General features: G+C 42.3%; 1 protein-coding gene across 1 annotated transcript; it reads right to left on the bottom strand.

Annotated features, from left to right (window-relative positions):
* Positions 1–19,193: 19,193 nt before the first annotated feature.
* On the bottom strand, positions 19,194–19,463 carry LOC121275286 (small nuclear ribonucleoprotein E-like). The gene has a single exon (XM_041182730.1). It carries the CDS (start codon positions 19,461–19,463, stop codon positions 19,194–19,196), a length of 270 nt encoding a protein of 89 aa, XP_041038664.1.
* Between the last annotated feature and the right edge of the window lie 1,341 nt (positions 19,464–20,804).

The following is a 20,804-nucleotide window of genomic DNA, read 5'->3' as shown; positions in this document are numbered from 1 at the left end:
TAGTCCAGGATTCTCCTAAGGTTAACTTGCAGGTTGAGTTGGTAGTTAGGAAGGCAAATGCAATGCTGGCATTTATTTCGAGAGGACTAGAATATAAAAGCAGGGATGTGCTGCTGAGGCTTTATAAGGTCCTGGTCAGACAACATTTAGAATATTGTGAGCAATTTTGGGCCCCATATCTCAGGAAGGATGCACTGGCTGTGGAGAGGGTCCAGAGGAGGTTCACGAGAATGATCCCAGGAATGATAGGCTTAACATATGAGGAACGTTTGAGGACTCTGGGTCTATACTCAATGGAGTTTAGAAGGATGAGGGGGGATCTGATTGAAACTTACAGAATACTGAAAGGCCTGGATAGAGTGGACACGGGGAAGATGTTTCAATTAGTAGGAGGGACTAGGACCTGAAGGCACAGCCTCAGAGTAAAGGGAAGACTTTTTAGAACAGAGATGAGGAGAAATTTCTTTAGCCAGAGAGTGGTGAATCTATGGAATTCATTGCCACAGAAGGCTGTGGAGGCCAGGTCATTGAGTGTATTTAAGACTGAGATAGATAGGTTCTTGATTGGTAAGATGATCAAAGGTTACGGGGAGAAGGCGGGAGAATGGGGTTGAGAAACTTATCAGCCATGATTGAATGGCGGAACAGACTTGATGGGCCGAATGGCCTAATTTCTGCTCCTATGTCTTATGGTCTTATGGTCTTAAATAGAGCAAATGCTTTCTTCTAATTTCATCAAATTCTGAGGCAATGGGCTGTATTTTCCATTCAGGAGACTAAGTTTGGGGGCAGGCAGGAAATTCCAGCGTGATTCTGGCTGGGCAGTGGGTCAGATTTATTTGTCCAAATTTCAGCTCATTAAATATGCATCAATGAGGAGGTCATCAAATCTCATGGCCCCTGAGTTTAGAACATTCTCCTCCCACAGGGAAAAGAGTTTGCTGGTGAGGACAGATTATTCCTACACGGAAGGCAAGATCAGCCTCCTCCAAAAGCCAGTGAGGGTGCATCCAGTATACATTGACAACATGGGAACAATGACTGAGTGACCTATAATATTGGAGACTGCCTAATCAATCACTAATTATCCCTCCTCTCTATTACAGCTGCCAGCAAGAAAAGGCGGAGGAAAAGCCCCAGCCCCCAGTTCACCTCTCTTGCGGAGGCAGAAGAATAATCCGATGAAGACCTGCCAGTGCATTCATCTACATCCTCCACCAGTGCAGATACATACACCTTGGTGGGACCTAGTGCTAGAGTGATTCCAGTTCACAGTCTGGTGATCACCTAACGGACACATGCCCACAGCAGGTGAATGGAGTGGCAGCTGCAGTCTCTGACACTCGGAGGACTGCTGGAGACCAGGCCCCTGTAGAGTGAGAGTCTGATGACTGAGAGAAATGCTGGAGATGCAAAGGAGGCAAGAGGACATCAGAGGCCACCACCAGACTGGAACGACAGATGGAGAAGTCTGTTCTATCTGATGTCATGGCTTCAGCATACGAGCGCATCAAAGTCTCCATAGGAAGGGTGGCAGCTGCCTTGGAGACCATGGTCCAGTGCTTTCTGCCAGATTTGCACTTGGACTTCCCATGGGCCTAGCCATGGGTGCATTCCACCAGTGACTAGGCGAGGATGGGGGTGTAGGATACCTTGACTTCTCTCCAAGTGCCCCTTCAGGGAGGAGCCCATGGCCACCCAAAGGGAGGAGGAGCACCAGCCAGACACTCCAAGGGCTTCCAGCCAGGTCCCTGCTGTGCCAAATCCCCACTGCCTGTGAGCCCATCAACTGCAGAAAGTCAGGCAGAGGAGGATGCACCTGCCACAGAGCAGGAAACCCTTAGCAGGCCAGGGCCCTCCAGACTTCCAGCCACTGGAGGATGCCTGTTGCAATCATCTCAGAAAATAGGGCATAGAAGTCAGCAGGCTGCCACCATGTCAACTGCAGATGTGGGGGCTGTACCTAGACGTAGTGGTAGAGTTAGAAAAATTAAGAAGTTTTGAATGCACAACAGTGGCATGAGTGTTCATTCACTGTATATAATCTCGACTATTGTAAATACAGTTCTCATTTAAATCTGTCTGCGTCTCAGGTACTGAATGGCTAATCAATGTGATGCAATGTCCTGCGTTTATTCAAGTGTACAAAATCCCCCATCCCACCCCCTAATTTTCTTCCATCAGGCTCCTCGGTTCCATTAAATCTCACTCAATCTCATCACAGTGAACCACTTTTAATTCCACATCTACAACATGAACAAAGGCACTTCAAATGAAAATGATGGCTGGACAATACACATGCGACTCTTGCATCTCAGACATTATTTGACCACATGAGAATTGTTAGCAAGGTTAATGATTGTCCTGATGCTGTTGCACTAAAGTCTGTAGTTTGTGGATATTACAAGTATTTGTTATGACCAATATTAGAACCTTTTCTCCCAAGTGTACTTTGTAATAGCATTTATTTTACAAATGAGGTTTTGAGAAAAGCAGCATTCATTGTGGAGACCCATAGCTTTTCATGTTTCCCTGCAGCACATGTTCTCATCTCTGTGTTTAAGATTGAACTGCATGACACTGAGCCATGGAAGTTGATTCCACTTGGCGACATTGGAGATGTCTGCTCGAGGGGAATGAGTGTGATATCAGTGGTGTGCTCATCCTGATGAAGCTCTCTAATTACCTGTGAGGATCTTACTTTGCTCCTGACCAGCTGCCTAGCGGTGCTTTACGGAATCCATTTATAAAGGCACAGTACACAAATTGATATGGACTTCATTTCATGACTGTGCACTCATTGAGTCAAGGTAGATAGAAAGGATTGTCCACCTCACAAAGGCCAATGTCGAGGACTGTAATGCTATGAAAGTGATGCTTTGGCACATCTCCTGAGTGCTCAACAGGATTTATGAAGTGAATAAGTTATCATTCACTGCTGTGTCAATACTGACTGGGCCATGTCTCTCCCAAATGCCAAGGCAAGCTTCCTACAAAAGCAAGGTAATGAGTGTTTGTCAATAATCACACAACGGTCCTGTTGAGCCACTCTGTGAGGACAATGTGAACATGCAGCTTTGGGTGCATGCTGTCGTGTAACAGGGCGCTGTGTCCTAAGGTCCAATGGCATCTTTGGTTTCAGTATCAAGATGAGGCCTTGGCATTATTCATGCATGAGAGCTGGTGTTTGAAGGGACAGTGCTGTCCAGATGTAGCTCTCTCTTGGAGATGGTTAAGCACTAACCATTGACATGTGTTTTTCCTGTTAGTGTCATCTTGCTAAGCTGCTGTCATGCTGGCATGAGTGCATCCATGGGTGCAACAGCATTTCAGCCAGGATAGTTTCTTCAATATGCCCCTGACAGTATGGCCTCAGCCCCAGAACGATCTCTTCAATATCCCACCAATAACGTGGCTTCAGCCCCAGGATCGTCTCGGGCTCTTCCTTGGACAGTCTTATAACTCTTGCACCAGGAAATTTTTTCACTACTCCACACTGTTTCTTGACCACCCTTTACTTCTGCCTCTGTCTCCCCTCTCTGCTCTTGTTTTTCCCCCGCCTCCAGTCCTACCTCCATCTCTCCCTTCCCCTATCGCGTCCTGCACACCCTCCCAGTCCTCCCTCCATCTCCGCTCTTCCCGCTGGTTCATGGCTTCTGTGCCCAGCCTTGTGATACAAACACCCAATATCTCGCAGTGTGCTTGCACATGAACAGGGGAGAGAGTTCATCCTGAGTGAGATACAGCCAGAGTGAGTGTGGATATTGGCAATTTGGTGCACAGTGGGAATTTGGTGCAGAGGGGAAGAGGTGCACTTTCCATTTTTTCTTTGCTATCCAACTTCTTAAATCTTCAGAGAGTGGTTTTGCCCTGCTGCAGCAGTAGAGGCTACAAGGGAAAGGAGTGACTGGTAAGTAGTGGGTCAGGTCGGGTAAGTATTTACTACTTTTATTGCTTATAGTTTAAGGTCTTTTTATGGTTTACAATTTATATATTCTGTAGTAATGAGGATCAGGAAAGAAGGACCCTGGAGTAATTGATTTAAAAGGGATAGTTTAATTTAAAGGGATAAGTCATTGCTGGAGAGCTCAAAGTTGTGGTGTGCTCCTCATGTTCCATGCGGGAAGTTGGGAACATTTCCAGTGCCCAGGACCAGCATGCGTGCAAGAAGTATGTCTAGCTGCAGCTCCTGGAAGCTCCAGTTTCAGAGCTGGAATGGCAGCTGGGGACACTGTGGAGCATCTGTGAGTGTGAGAGCATCGTGGATAGTATGTTTATAGAGGTAATATCGCAGATGAAGGGACCTGAGGAAGGAAGGGAATGGGTGACCACCAGGCAGTCCAAGAGAAACAGGTGAGAGAAGAGATGGGGTAAAAGAGGGGGAGGCATTGCATTATTAGTTAAGGGCTTGGATACTGCAGTAAGGAGAGATGGTATCTTGGAGGGGGCATTGAATGAATCTTTGTGGGTAGGACTTAGGAATAGAAAAGGAACATCCACATAGTTAGGTGTTTATTATAGACCCCCAGATAGTCAGCAGGAAATTGAGGAGCAAATATGTGCAGAATTTGCAGAGGTGTGTAAAAACAATAACAATAGCATAATTATGTTAGGCGATTTCAACTTTCTCAACATAAATTGGGATAGACATAGTGTTAAGGGCTTGGATGGAGTGGATTTCTTGAAATGTGTACAGGAGAACTTTTTAGGTCAATATGTAGAGGGTCCAACCAGGGATGGCGCAGTGCTGGACCAAATTCTGGGAAATGAAGCCGGACTGGTGGCTAAGGTGGAGGTGGGGGAGCATTTTAGCAATAGCGATCACAACATGGTACAATTTAAGCTTGTTATGGACAAAGAAATAGACAAGTTGCAAAAAAATGTTTTAGATTAGGGGAGCGCGGATTTTAGTAAAATAAGGCAGGTTCTGGCCAAGGTAGACTGGGAACAGCTACTTGTGGGGAAATCTACAGAGGAACAGAGGGGGCTGTTCAAAAAGGAAATGGGGAGGGTACAGGCTCAACATGTTCCCTCTAGGGTGATAGGAAGGAGTAACAAGCCCAGAGAACCAAGGATGACCAAAGATATTCAGGATACGATGAGAAGGAAAAGAGAGACTTTTAGCAAGTACAAGGGGAGCAAATCAGCGGAGGCATTAGTGGAGTACAGAAAGCGCAGGGTGGAGCTTAAGAAAGTAATTAGGAGAGCAAAGAGGGGATATGAGAAAGCTCTGGCTGGTAAAAGTAAGGAAAATCCCAAGAAATTCTATAAGTATATCAATGGGAAAGAGTAGGGCCTATTAAGGATCAAGGGGGCAATCTATGTGGAACCAGAGGACATTAGTGGAGTGTTGACTGAATACTTCACATTCGTCTTCACCGAAGAGAAGGAGGATGAAGGTGTCGAACTCTGGGAGAGAGACTGCGAGGTTCTTGAGCAAATTGATATAGGGAGTGACAAGGTATTGGAAGTGTTGGCAGGCTTAAAAGTGGACAAATCTCCAGATCCAGCTGATTTGTGTCCCAGACTGCTGAGGGAGGCAAGGGAGGAGATCGCAGGGGCTCTGAACCAAATTTTTAATTCCTCTCTGGCCATGGGGGAGGCGCCAGAGCACTGGAGAACAGCTGATGTGGTTCCACTATTTAAGAAGGGTTGTACAGATAAGCCAAGGAACTACAAACCAGTGAGTCTCACGTCAGTGGTAGGGAAACTATTGGAGAAAATTCTGAAGGAGAGTATCTATCTCCACTTGGAGAGGCAAAGTTTGATCAGGGATAGTCAGCATGGCTTTGTCAGAGGGAGGTCATGCCTAACAAATTTGATTGAATTTTTTGAGGAGTTAACCAGGTGTGTAGATAAGGGTAGTGTAGTTGATGTAGTTTATATGGATTTCAGCAAAGCCTTTGACAAGGTCCCACATGGGAGACTTATAAAGAAGGCAAATGCACATAGGATACAGGGTAATTTGATAAGGTGGATTCAAAATTGGCTTAGTGGTAGGAGGCAGAGGGTGATGACAGAATGATGCTTCAGTGAATGGAAGCCAGTGTCCAGTGGCGCACCACAGGGATCTGTGCTGGGTCCCCTATTATTCGTCATTTATATAATAACATAGATGACTATGTGGTGGGGGGGTACGATTAGTAAGTTTGCAGATGACATAAAGATTGGCCGGGTGGTTAACAGTGAGGTTGAGTGTCTTGGGCTACAGGTAGATATGGATGGGATTGTCAAATGGGCAGATAAGTGGCAGATGGAATTTAAACCTGAAAAGTGTGAGGTGATACACTTTGGAAGGAGTAATTTGACAAGGAAGTATTCAATGAACGCCATGACACTAGGAAGTTCTGAGGAACAAAGGGACCTTGGTGTGTATGTCCATAGATCTATGAAGGCGGAGGGGCATATTAGTGAGGTATTGAAAAAGGCATAGGGGACACTTGGCTTTATCAATCAAGGCATAGATTACAAAAGTAGGGAGGTCATGCTGGAGTTGTATAGAACCTTAGTGAGACCACAGCTGGAGTACTGTGTGCAGTTCTGGTCGCCACATTATAGGAAGAATGTGATTGCACTGGAGGGGGTGCAGAGAAGATTCACCAATTTGTTGCCTGGGATGAAACATTTATGAAGAGAGGTTGGATAGACTTGGGTTGTTTTCATTGGAGCAGAGAAGACTGAGGGGCGACCTGATTGAGGTGTACAAGATTATGAAAGGCATGGGCAGGGTGGATAGGGAGCAGCTTGTTCCCCTTAGTTGAAGGGTCAGTTATGAGGAGACACAAGTTCAAGGTGAGTGGCAGGAGGTTTAGGGGGGGATGTGAGGAAAAACTTTTTTACCCAGAGGGTGGTGACGGTCTGGAATGCACTGCCTGGGAGGGTGATGGAGGCGGGTTGCCTCACATCCTTTTAAAAAGTACCTGGATGATCACTTGGCATGTCATAACATTCAAGGCTATGGGCCAAGTGCTGGTAAATGGACTTAGGTAGAACATGTGTTTCTCATGTGTTGGTGCAGTCTCGATGGGCCAAAGGGTCTCTTCTGCAACGTGCGATTCTGTGAAATGCTCTTAAAGGTAGGTGAAAGCAGTGTCTCCTGACCTCCAAGGTTTTGATGAAATGAAGCTTGCCAGATGTATGCCACTTATATACAGTTGGGAAACAGGCTGTTCTAATTATCTGCTGGTGGGCTGCTAGTTTGGAGGGTGAATGTAATTCCAGTAAGTTGACCTTTTTAATGAGCATTCATGAGATGCAAATGAATGCAAATGTGGTCCCCTACATAGATAGCAGGAAACCCAACCCGGCTTTAACCTCCCATCAAGATCGGGAGAACAAAATTCCAAATTAATTTCCTGCTGACAATTAACATTCATCTTCCGTTAGCGCCAAATTTACGGCCCCCGCCCACCACAATTCCTACCACCAATAGGAATGAAAAATACTGCCCTACATTTTCATCAGCTCTTTCAGATGGTGGGATAACCTTTGACTCGGGAACAATACAGTAAAAAAATTTGTATTTTCTTCAAATGGACTGTGGAATGTATAACTATTTTAATAATGTTTGAAAAGGACTCATAAGAGTTTGCATCTATTGTAACATGATCAATTAGAATTTTCTTGGATAATAAATGCTGGTCCATGCGACCTGGTGCTCCTTGACCTGGAAGCAATACCAACAGGAAAGAAGTTAATACTTGAAGCTGTGACACAAAGGAGACCGGCAGACAGAAAGGAAAGCTACAAGTAGATGAGCTGGAGGATGAAGGCACAGATGCAGACACAAAAGAGAAAGCAGATGGAGACAGAAAGAAGGACACAATTCTTGTGAGGAGAAGAAACAAATCATTCTCAGGAAGAGGTCAGTGTTTTTGTTTAGCAGATAGGGAGACAGGAGCTCTTGGAGATATTCTGCAAACTGGTTAACAAGGTCTAAAACCAGGAAAGCTGTATGAATACCTTGGGGATACCAAAGAGCTGGGTGTTTTCCCAAAAGTGGCCATACCATGAACTGGGATATTATTGTTTGGTCGGTTGAAAAGGAACTCTGAAAAGTTACACCATCAGGACTGTCAGGACCCGAGGGAGAGAGGGTTCGTAGAAGTGTGCCTTGCTGATGATAATCATACCCTTGAAACTCAACGGTGAAAGCAGTTGTTGGAGAGGACTCTTGGCCAATTCTGCTTGAATAAAAAAACAAAATATCGTAGAACTTTGTAACTACATAGTGCCACATTTGTGCAGGGAGTGATATGAATGCCTGTGATTGAGTAAGACACATGTTTGTTGTATCGACTATTCAAAGTGAAATTTACCTTTTTTATTTGACAAATCATTTGCTTGTTAATTCGTGTGTAATTTGCATTGGTTCCGATTTGTAAAAGCAAAATAAGTGGAATCTTGTTGGTAATCTCTTCATTTGAGGGTCATTCAGTAAATTTGGTTATTTTGGTTTACAGTTTCCTCATGGAGATCATAAGAATGAAAGGATGCCAATTATCCTAATGGAAATATTTGATTTGCAATTAAAAGGAGCTACCATTTTAAAAATGAAATGCAGATGTATCTACTGTGCAGCATTGTGATTTAATAACTCTGAAAAGTTGAAATACTTTAGGAAATAATTTATCATGCTTGTTAGGATAAATTCATTGTTTGAAAATACATAATAGTAAATGGCATGAAAGGAATATCACCAAACTAGGTTAACAGTTCTATATGGGTCAGATTATGTCTTTCTAATACATGAATGCCATCAAACCCTTATGATCTATGTTGTTTGTTGCAAATTAAATTATTTCAAAGACATAAATTTAAATGCAACCTGACCTTCTCTTTAAACATAAGTTCCCTGATTAGCCTCACATTCAACCATTCTTTGCCTTACAATTCCCAGTGCCATGCTATCGAAGCATTCCTGTAATTGAGCAAGGCCTCATCTCTCTTAGTGTGCACAGGCTAGCTGAGTTTTCTGTTGGCTGTGAGAAGATGCTTGCTTCTCTGTTGTAGAAAAGTGCAGCCGTCCTCAGCACTAGTATAATGCACTCATGGGGCAGGATTTTAACCTTGTCAGCGGGCGGGACCAGGAGCAGCCGCAAAGCCAACCGCGGCCTGCGATCAGGTCCCAACATCAATTTCACACTGGCTGGCCAATTAACGGGCAGCCAGCATGAAATGCACACTGCAACGCTGAGCACTGCCGGGGTGGGGGCAGGATGAGCGTAAGCGTGCAAGTTTGCGGGTGCGTGCAATGAAAGCTCGCTGAGACACAGAGCTGCCTTGGGGAACTGAAGATTTTTGAAGTCAAAGTGAAAAGAGCTTAATGTTAAAAACATGCTCCTGCTCATGTGACTATGTCACATGAGCAGGGACATGTTATAAATGACATTTCAACATTTAAAAATTTTTAAGATTCCTGTTGCAAACCTCATCCCGCTCGTGGATGAAGTTTCATAAAAAATCCAAAGGCCACCTGGCCAATTTGCCTGCCCGCCAACCATAAGGTTGCATAGGCAGTGAAAAATTGAATTCAAATAATATTTAATGGCCTCTATAGGCCTGTTATTTGTCGGTGGGCGTGCTGCCATCTCCTGCACAAGACCGCCAACTGGATTATCGTGTCAGTGCACAACGATGTCGGGACACTCGCCTGACGTCATCAAGCATCATTTTACGCTCGAGTGGGTCAGGCACGCGTCCACCCACTCAGTGAAAAGCTCAGCCCACTCATGCGATATTTCAATCGGTGTTTCGCCTCTACTTCGAACTGGCAAAATATTAGTCAGTGTGGGTAGTCAGGAAGGATTATCTTTCAAAGTGGTAACATGTCTTCAAATTCCAATGACACCACTGATCTGAAACCCATTGTCGAGTTATTGCTTAATGACACATTTTCAAACTGTTAGTGCACATTTATTTTTCTGGCATTGAAGATGTACAATGTATCTGCTGGCTCATTTAATGTATTTTAAAGGTTTCATGTTGTTGGATATAATTGCATTGAAAGGGCAAAGTTTGAACTTGGAGTAGGACTATGTACTATATTAAACCAAAATATAAACTGTCTCACATCATAATGTTATTACATTATGTTGTGACATGGGGCTAGATTTAACTCACTTCCCACACCACTGAGTTTGAAGGCGGGGGCATATAAAATGCAGCGGCCAGATTATTCTCCCACCCCGACCTGTCTAAAATTTTAGCAGGGGTGGGGAGGTCTCCAACTCCGGAGTTACCTGGGATCCTCTGTGTGGAACTGCCTGTAGTCCCAGCACTGGCCACTACCTTCACTGCCCTCCCTCCCGAGAAGGGGGAGAAAGTCTTGCCTTAAAGCAATTAGTGCTGTTAAATCGCTGCAGGGCAGTGATTGGAATTGTGGACGGGCTTCCCCAACCTGTTGAAGGCAGGGGTCACCCCCCGGGGACTACAGTGCCCTGTAAAATCCAGCCCATGAGTTCTTGAAGAATGACCATATTATTCATAATAGTTTCCAGAAAGCCTATATAGTGTGTGCTCTTTATATGATTTATTGTGATATTAAATTAATTTCAAAAGTGTTGCGGCCAAGACCAGAGTGCTGAATAAATTCCTCTTTTCTATTCCTGAGGTTGGTTGTAGAAGAGTTTGATTTTTTTTTAAAAGTTGTGATTTTTCAGTTTAGCATGTACTTGACCACATGTAAAGCTATATGAAGAAATAAACCCGCCAGATTTCTTGAGATAACAAGCAAGGAGTTAGTTTTATTGTTAAAGCTCACTCAGGAAAAGTATAAAACTTATTTAAAAAGGTAAAAACACGGTCCACGCACACACACACACTAGCATGCAAAGCATAAGTTACAGGGTGGAAAAAGTGGAATTGATAAGCGTTAAAAGGCCATAAGAAGAAAAAGAGAGATATGCTCCAACGTTCTTGAAATTCCAGTGGTGAAGCGGCTGGTTTTAAACTTTTTTTTTCTGGAGACGGTCTTTTTTTAAACTGTAATCCGTCTTTTCCAAAACGAGATGTTATGGCACTTGAAGTCCTTTTTGATTGAAATTATCTATTTCTGTGATGTATTCCAAATGTAACAGAGAAAGGGTCCCAAACTTGTAATAGCAGGGAGAGTGCGAGATGATATATTCTGCGGTTGTCTTTTTGATATCAGTGGTGTATTCTGGCTACTCTTTTCCTTGCTGTAACAAACAGATGAGCTTATGATAATAGTTTTTCACAAATGGGTTTCCATTCATGTGACTGCTGGCTATTGGCACACAATGAAGGGCAATTCATATTAACAAAGGAGCTTTGACCTCCCATTTTCAAAGCTATCAAGATGCCATCAAAACAGATTGGGCGGGGGGGGGGGGCCTTAAGCACCCTCCTTGCATAATGAGTTTCATTAGTCCTTCTTTGTTCCTGATGGTTTCAGGAGTCAGGAAGTCTAGTGGCCTACTGTCCTCATGTTTTACAAAGGGCTCAGACAATAGCAGGTGTGTATTCCAACAGGAGAACCGTTCAGACATATCCCCTGCTAATTGCCTTGAGACTTATATATACTTGGCAATTATGTAGGTCAGGTGACATCTGCAGCCAAATTAAACGCTGTCTTTGCACTTCTAGCTGTTTCTTACCTTTTGAAAAACAATTCAGGGCATTACACCAGTCAATGAAACTAACAAATAATATTTCACGTTATACTCGACACATCACTATGACAAAAGTTAAACATGGTGCCATGTTTAGCTAAATTCATTAGTTTCAGTTTTTAGCATGCTGTTGAATGGAGCTCAAAGTATTTTATTGGTGAAATATTATTAAATACTGAAATAATTCGCAAATACAGTGTTAATAGAGTCTAATACAGGAAACAGGTTTAATAATATAGATTGTAAATTTGCTCAACAACCTGTGGAGATAAGAGGGGAATTTCACTGATGTTTTCTTTTCTTGCTTTGGAATCTTTGCCTATGATTACTGATCTCCTCTGGAGAATACATAAACTCAGGAAAGTCGGTAACAGAACAAATTCTACTTCGTCATTTGAAAAGAAAATGTTCGGACGGTTGTTCGTTTTTCCACAACTCCTGAATTCAAATCAAGTGAGTTACAATTCTAGGTTTCTGGTATTTATTTGACTACTAAAATCATTGGGCCGGATCTTGCTGGATCAGGGCACCTCATGGTGTATGATGCTGGTTGACATTTTCTGCACGTATCAGCTCAAAATATTTGCACCCCAACTTACTACAAGTGTGAGCTGTCAGTGATCTATTGGGGGGCAACACGGCATCATGACTTAGTGCATGGGGAGGCCAATAACGTGTTTCTTAACCAATAAGATTTAAGGATTGGAAATAATCAGAGGAGTGACTGAGAAGGAAAGTAAGTTAGAATAAGTAATTTGAAGTCGAATTGACTATGGAAAGAACAATAGAGAGGGAACGAAAGTTTGGATTAAGAGAGAAAAAATGGAAAATAAAGGAAAAAATTAAATTTGACATTTTTAGAAACTGCCTGAATGGATGGGACTCCACCGTTTAAATTGTTCACTTTCTGGGCTGGCTGGAGATGTTGATGGGCAGACATTAGCCATTATCTTGTTGTGAAACAAGTACTATACTTGCACTATTAATTTGTTTTTAATGGGCACTTAATGTGCAGGTCCAACATGTTCTTAACAAGAACGGGAAGGTTAAGGACAAGGTGCTGTCTGTGTGCGGCAAACAGCAGCATGGCATAAATAGATCATCAAGTTCTGGAGATTTGTAACTCTTAAGTAACTCTTAACACTCTGAGCCTGCAGGCTGATTTTTTATATTAATAACATAGTGCGTCATTCATACATCAATATTTTTCATCAAGATCTAGTCCAAAATATGGATTTTTAAAAAATATTCAATCATGCGTTTTATAGCTGAACATTAACCATGGTTTACATTTTCTGCAATTTTAAAAGTTATATTTATTGACCTAAAGCAATAGGTATGAAAGAAAGTAAACTTCCATTTATAAAATCTATAAATACAAATCTATTTTTTCCAGACAGTAACTTGTTAAAATAAATCTATTTGTGTAAGATCTCTTTTATCCTGGGGATAGATGTTAACATCCCACAAATTAGTGAAAACAGAAAATACCTCAGTAAAGGGAAATAAGATAATACAATGCTTATGTAATTTCAGAAAGGTTACAAGATTAAGTAATGTCAAAAGACAAATGAGGGTAAGTTTTCTCGTAAACAATGCAAGACAGTTGAAATAATCCAAATGTGTTCTCATCTCGAGGTATGTGTGATATAATTTTACTATCTTGTTTTCTGGTAGAACTAAAATTTATGAAGAGATATTCAAAACTGAATTTAATTTTATTTGAGAAAGCATTTAAAAATGACGCAATCCAGGTTTTTAGAATATTGGGTGGAGTTGATAAGATAGAGACATGTAGCTTATTTGACTTGGAGTCCAACTGGAGAACATGAATTTATGGTGTTAAAATAATTTAGCACCTATTGAGATAAAGCTTTATTTACCTTTGGGAGCTGATTCCCATTACTTTTAGTACTTAATTATTTGTTGATTAGTGACAAAATAGCAGGATGAATTTCTGATAGAAATTGCATTAAAGGATATAAAAGTAAGTACAGATGCTATATGGAAAATGAAGGCTGCTAAGATGCTAGAGCTATGGAAATATCAGGCCAGGGGAGGTAGCTAGTCAACAATAAATAGTTCTGTCGAAGGGTCATGAGGACTCGAAACGTCAACTCTTTTCTTCTCCGCCGATGCTGCCAGACCTGCTGAGTTTTTTCAGGTAATTCTGTTTTTGTAATAAATAATGCATGATGTGAGTTTAGAAAGACAAATAAAATGCTTAGGTTTTAGGATTTCTGTTTGCTTATGGAACAGTTATATGAATATTTCTGTGGGTTTTTGCTATATCCGAATCTGCACACAATTAAGGGCAGGTAGCTTCATTTTAGTGTGGGAACATTTCAACAATTTATCACATCAGCTAAGCCTGTGTAATAGATTACATTGGTCTGTATGATTTGTCAACATTTTCAAAGCAAAAGAAAAAGACACGATAGTTATATTCTGTATCAATTTACAAGGAAACCAAGATGTGAAACAATGTCCAATCATCAATTATGTTATTTTGCTATGTCAATGAAAGAGTGACCTAAGTGACCAATATTTTTTTTTCTCAATCAATATATTTCAAATGTCAGTAAATAGAACCTTTAGGTGTATCAGTCACTGGCTGGTACATCTAACAGTCATCGGCAAAGCCATTAAACAGCAATTAGCTGTGTAATAGAATAAATTATGCATTCAAATTAAGCAGCAATATATGCCCTCGTGGATCAATTTGGCGCACTAAAGATTTTAATAGCCTATGTGAGGAATTGCTGTTGATAGGTTGTGCTCAATGAGATAATATGGAAGGAATCATGAGATCCTGAATCCTAATATTTACCTCCACTTCAATGTAAAAAAAAAAAAGCCTTAACCATGCGTCACTAAAATAACAACTGACATGAGAATAGTATTCAGTTATTCATGAGTGGTTCGTTAAAAAAAATCAACTCATAACATTGGGGAGGAGCCTTGTGGCTTGTATTTTCCAGATGTTATTCTGTGAATTACTCCATTGTGGCCCATTGCATACTTGCAAAAATTAAAAAACAAAACCATAATGAATATGGTTAATTAGCCAGGGGCAGAATAAAGTTATTTTATTGAAAAATATAGTGTGTTACTTTGTGAGCAGAAAAAAAAACCTTGCGCTGTTAAATAGCAGTCAACACTGTGTAACAATTTGGAAGCTTCCTGAAGCTATGCTGTGCATCAACAAGTGACTAACAACATGTTTCAAAAGAAATATTGATTAAACTGAGACTTGAACAGAAATCAGCATGGACCAGAGTGCCTGGCTGAATCAACAGGTTGAACAGTTATCCAAGTCTTTGAGTTAAGGCAGAATTGTCTCTGTAGGACCAAGCAATGTTTCTTTTACACAAAAAGCCAGACATGAACTTCTTTGTCCATCAGTTTTATAGAATTTCAGAACAAGGCATTTGACTCATTGTGCCATTCTCTGCATCCTGTCAATTTTATCTATTGCCCTGCTCTTTCTCTTTGCCTTTTTAACATGTTTCTCTAAGCTTTTATCCAATTCTTCCACAAATATTATGATTGATTCACTTTCAAAGTTTGCTTGCAAGGAAACATTTCATACCCCAGTGAGCCTTCACTTGAAAAAAGCCGTTACCAAATCCCTATATCTTTTATTCTTTTCACGAGATGTGGGCATCGCTGGATAGGCCAGCATTTATTGCCCATCCCTAATTGCCCTTGAGAAGGCAGTGGTGAGCCGCCATCTTGAACTGTTGCGGTCCATGTTGTGTAGGTACACCCACAGTGCTGTTACGAAGTGAGCTCCAGCGACAGTGAAGGAAAGGTAATAGATTTCCAAGTCAGGATGGTGTGTAACTTGGCAGGGAACTTGCAGGTGGTGTTGTTCCCATGCACCTGCTGCCTTTGACCTTCTAGGTGGTAAAGGTCTTTGGTTTAGAAGGTGCTGTTGAAGGAGCCTTGGTCCATTGCTGCAGTGCATCTTGTAGATGGTACACACTGCCGCCACTGTGCTTCGGTAGTGGAGGAATTAATGTTGAACGTGGTGGATCGGTGCCAAACAAGCGGGCTGCTTTGTCGTGGAAGGTGTTGAGCTTATTCAATATTGTTGGAGTTGCACTCATCCAGGAAAGTGGAGAGTATTTCATCACACACCTGGCTTGTGTTTTGTAGTTGGCAGACAGGCTTTGGGGAGTCAGGAGGTGAGTTACTCACCGCAGAATTCCTAGCCTCTGACCTGCTCTTATAGCCACAGTATTTGAATGGCTGGCCCAGTTCAGTTTCTGGTCAGTGGTAACCCCCAGGATGTTGATACTTGGGATTCAGCATTGGTAATGCCATTGAACGTCAAGGGGAGATGGTTGGATTCTGTTTTGTTGGAGATGGTCATTGCCTGGCACTTGTGTGGCTCGAATGTAACTTGCCACTCATTAATTCAAGCCTCAATGTTGTCCAGGTCATGCTGCATATAGACATTGGTTGCTTCAGTGTCTGAGGAGTCGCAAATGGTGCAAATTGAGCATTCAACAGCAAACATCTTCATTTCTAACCTTATGATGGAGGGAGGGTCCTTGATGAAAATGGTTGGGCCTAGGACATTACCCTGAGGAACTCCAGCAATAATATTGTGGGACTGAGATGATTGCCCTCCAACAACCATTTTCCTTTGCTCTAGTTATGACTCCAATCAGTAGAGAGTTATCCCCCGATTCCTATTGACTTCATTTTTTTAGGGCTCCTTGATACCATACCAGGTCAAATGCTGCCTTGATGTCAAGGGCAGTCACTCTCATCTCACTTCTTGAGTTCAGCTCTTTTTCCCATACTTGGACCAAAGCTATAATGAGGTCACAGCTGTGTGGCCCTGGCAGAACGCACATTGAGTATCAGTGAGAAGGTTATTTCTGAGTAAGTGCTGTTTCATAGCGATGTCAAGGATCCCTTCCATCATTTTGTTGATGATTGAGAGTAGATTGATGGGTCAGTAATTGGCCAGGTTGGATTTGTCCTACTTTTTGTGTGCAAGACATACCTGGGCAATTTTCCACATTGTTAGGTAGATGTCAGTGTTGTATCCGTACTGGAACAGCTTGGCCAAGGGTGCAGCTAGTTCTGGAGCACAAGTCTGCAGTACTATTGCCAGAATATTGTCAGGTCCCATAGCCTTTGCATTATCCAGTGCCTTTAGCTGTTTCTTGATATCACGTGGAGTGAATTGAATTTGCTGAAGGCTTGCATCTGTGATGCTGGGGACCTCCAGAAGAGGCCAAGATGGACGATCCACTCAGCACTTCTGTCTGAAGGTGGTTGCAAATGCCTCAGCCTTGCCTTTTGCACTGATGTGTCGGCTCCCCCATTATTGAGGATGGGGATATTTGTGGAGCGTCCTCCTCATTTTAGTTATTTAATTCTCCAACACCATTCACGACTGGATGTGGCTGGACTGCAGAGCTTTGATCTGATCTGTTGGTTATGAGATCACTTAGCTTTGTCTATTGCATATTGCTTATACCGTTTGACATGCAAGTAGTCCTGTGTTATAGCTTCATCAGGCTGATGCCTCATTTTCAGGTATGCTTGGTGCTGCTCCTGGCATGCCCCCCTACACTCACCATTGAATCAGGGTTGCTCCCCCCAAGCCTGGTAATGATAGAGTGAGAGAGATGCCAGGCTATAAGGTTACAGATTGTGGTTAAATACAATTTTGCTGTGGCTGATGGGCCACAGCATATCATTGATGCCCAGCTTTAATTTTCTAGATCTGTTTGAAATTCATCCTATTTAGCATGGTGGTAGTGCCACGCAACACGATGGAGGGGCTTTGTCTTCATAAGGACTGTTTCTCCTACCAATTGTCATGAAAAAAAATAATTTTCATTATGTTATTGGGATTGATTGTAAAGCAAGAATAGTGGGGTCTGGATAGTCTGTCTGGGTGTGTGAAATTAATTTAATCAAAAGACAGCTGGCTTGAAGGCTTTGATGTATCAGAACAGAATCTAGGTTTGAAATGCTAAATAAGTAAACATGGCTGCAGTTTTAGAATGTGAGGTATAAAGGACAATATGCATTTTTAGATAAGCCAGAGTAATTTGAATTTCAAAGGAGAAGGTGAAATGTTACACTTAACCAGAAGAAGCCAAACAGCATGTTTATTTTTTCCAACGCTTACTGATAAAATTGGTGCTATGAAAGATTTTGACTATTAGAAAGGTAAAGCCCAAAGACATATTGAAACAATGAAATTTGCACTTAGAGGGGAAATATGTATAAAGGAGAGAAGGCTATGCGTAAGAGGAAGACATTCTAAGATCTAACAAGCATGAAAAGCCTCCAGCCTCTATGTACCAAGCTGCTGCCGAAAGGAATTGAAGCGGAGAGAATTCACTGTATTCCAGGATATTGTGTGCATTACCTGGGTCTGTTAAAATCTATTTTGTTTTTACTGTTGCCTTAACGGGGGTGTAACCGGGAGTCAGATTAATAGGGGGAGCTAGGAGTTATCGTAGTAGTAATTGGTAGACCTATGTACGTGCTTAAAATTATTTATTTTATTAATAAATGTTTAACTTTTTTTGTAAAAAAAAAACTTAAGACTCAGTGGACTTATTACTACTGAATTCAAGGCATGCATCTCAAAAATAAAAATACAAATTGCAAAACAGTTGTGGCAGTTGTTTCAAGTTTCCTTTTGGAATTTGAGCAGCTCAGCATTTACCATCCGCTATGCCATAACACCAATACTGTCATGGGCACATGCATCGGTGACATCTAGATTGGTGAGGATAAGTTTAAGTCAGTTTTTCCCTTTTTTGTTGGCTCCCTCATTGCCTGCTGCAGACCAATCTAGCAGCTATGTCCTTTAGGACTCAGCCAGCTCAGTCAGCAGTGTGCTACTGAGCCACTCTTGATGACAGACATCGAAGTCCCCTTCTTCTGTGCCCTTGCCATTCTCAGGGCTTCATCCAAGTGGTATTCAACTGATCATAAGGTCAGAAGTGAAGATGTTCACTGTTGAATGCTCAATTTGCACCATTTGCGACTCCTCAGATACTGAAGCAACCAGTGTCTGTATGCAGCACGACCTGGACAATTTGGGGCAGTATGTGGTAATCAGCAGGAGGTTTTGTTGCCTATGTTTGACCTGATGCCATGAGACATCATGGGGTCCGGAGTCAAATGTTGAGGTTTCCCTGGCTACTTCCTCCTGACTGTATACTACTGTGCTGCCACCTCTGATCGGTCAGCCAGTGGGACAGGAATAGCCAGGGATGGTGATGTGTGGGTCACAGCCTGTAAGATATGAGTTTGAAAGTGTGACTATGTCGGGCTGTTGACGCCTACTCTCCCAATTTTGGCATAAGCCCCCAGATTTAGTATAAAGGACTTTGCAGGGTTAACAGTGCTGGGTGTGCTACTGCTTTTATTTCAGAAAATCATTACTGTAGCTAGGTACAAAAATGCATCACAACTTAATCTATTTACTAACAACCAGTATCCAAAATGCTTATCAAAACAACAGTTATCGATTTGCTACAGTGTATAGATAATGAAGTTCTACTGAATCCATTCTTAGCTGTGGACACTCTGTAGTAAAGTGATGTTGTCCCCTTTCAGCATAACACGGCACAATGGTTTTCTTGATTTTGTTTTCATGTGAATTTCTTCTGCATCATCCAAAACAAGGTTCATGTATTCATCAAATCCAATTATACAGCCTTCTATCATAATGTTGACTTGCTCATATGACCATACTTGGATCCTGGATTGATTTTGAAGATACTTGAAAATAATATTAATGGGCTGCACCATCACTTTCTGAGCCTGCCCACGGTACATCATGGTGCAGGCTCTGTCCCCATGGGGTGGCAGCAAGGAAACAAAATAGCGGCTCATGCTTCCGCTTCTGCTGTTTTCCGTTCCTAAGTTAATGCGGGGTGTTCTGTCCAGTTTTGCTCCTTTTTTAGGCTACATGGCAGTTTGATACAACCAAATAGTATGTTACACCATTTCAAAGGCCTTTAGGGAATCAGATGGGTCTTTGCCAGGATGGTTTCATGGTCATTATAACTAAGACCAGCTTTTAATTCCAGATATATTAAGTGAACTTAAATTCCACCAGCTGCCATGGTGGGGTTTGAACTCCTGCCTCCAGAGGGTCTCTGGATTACTGGTCCAGTGATATTATCACTATGCCACACCTCCCCCTACTTCTAGTTAATTTGGGTTTATGCATCCTCGTTGTCAATTCTTTGATTAGTGAAAATTATTTTCACTATTTGTTCTCTTAAATGTTTTTATCATTGAGAACATTTGGCTAATTACCACCTACCACACTCCCTCACCTGTTCTATCAGTGTTCCTCCATGTTGAACACCACCTGGAAGAAGCTTTGAGAGTAGGAAGGGCAGAGAATGTACTCTGGTTGGGGGATACCACCGTCCATCATTACAAGTGGCTCAGCAGCACCACTACTAACTGAGCTGGGCAAGCCCTGAAGAACTTAATCGTCAGGCTGGGCTTGTGGCAGGTGGTAAGAGAACCAACATGAGGGAACATCATTCTTGATCGCAGCCTCACAAATCTACCTGTCATGGATAGATGCATCAGGACCGTATTGGTAGGAGTGACCACTACACAGTCCTTGTGAAAACAGTGGGTGGAATAGAACTGTGCCCGCTGGCATGTTTGGTGTGAGTGGACAATATGGCAAGACGACCAAAAATTGGTTTCACGCCATCATGAAACCAGTTTGCAGTTGTCCGTTCTTGCCTGTTAATGGCGGACAGTGTTTCCCACCGTCAGACATCGGGAACTTCATTGTAATATATCTGCATGTCATTATAAATCCAGCTCATTCCCCCATGCTGGATCATTTGAGCACATAGGGTTGATGGCAATGGTGGAGGGAAGCGGCCTCGCATTAGGGAAACCTTGTGTAAAGTGACCATTCCTCCGCAGCTGAGATAGTTGAGGCACAAGCACATTGACGTGCTTGGACTTGAGCCTCTAGCTTATCTGCCCAAGCAATGCAGAGGCATGCAAGTGCCACCAGATGTTCCAGAGCTTTTCAACCTGAGGGCACAGACTGCAAACAATGAGCATTTTAGTGGATGGCAGAACAGTTCGACGACTGGGCACATTGTACAATCTTCTCGTGAAAGCTAACTGTGGAGCAGTCAA

The sequence above is a fragment of the Carcharodon carcharias genome, chromosome 2, assembly GCF_017639515.1.
Source record: "Carcharodon carcharias isolate sCarCar2 chromosome 2, sCarCar2.pri, whole genome shotgun sequence".
Taxonomy (NCBI): Eukaryota; Metazoa; Chordata; class Chondrichthyes; order Lamniformes; family Lamnidae; genus Carcharodon; species Carcharodon carcharias.
Note: the sequence above shows the minus strand (reverse complement) of the source record. Positions and strands in the feature narration are given on the sequence as shown.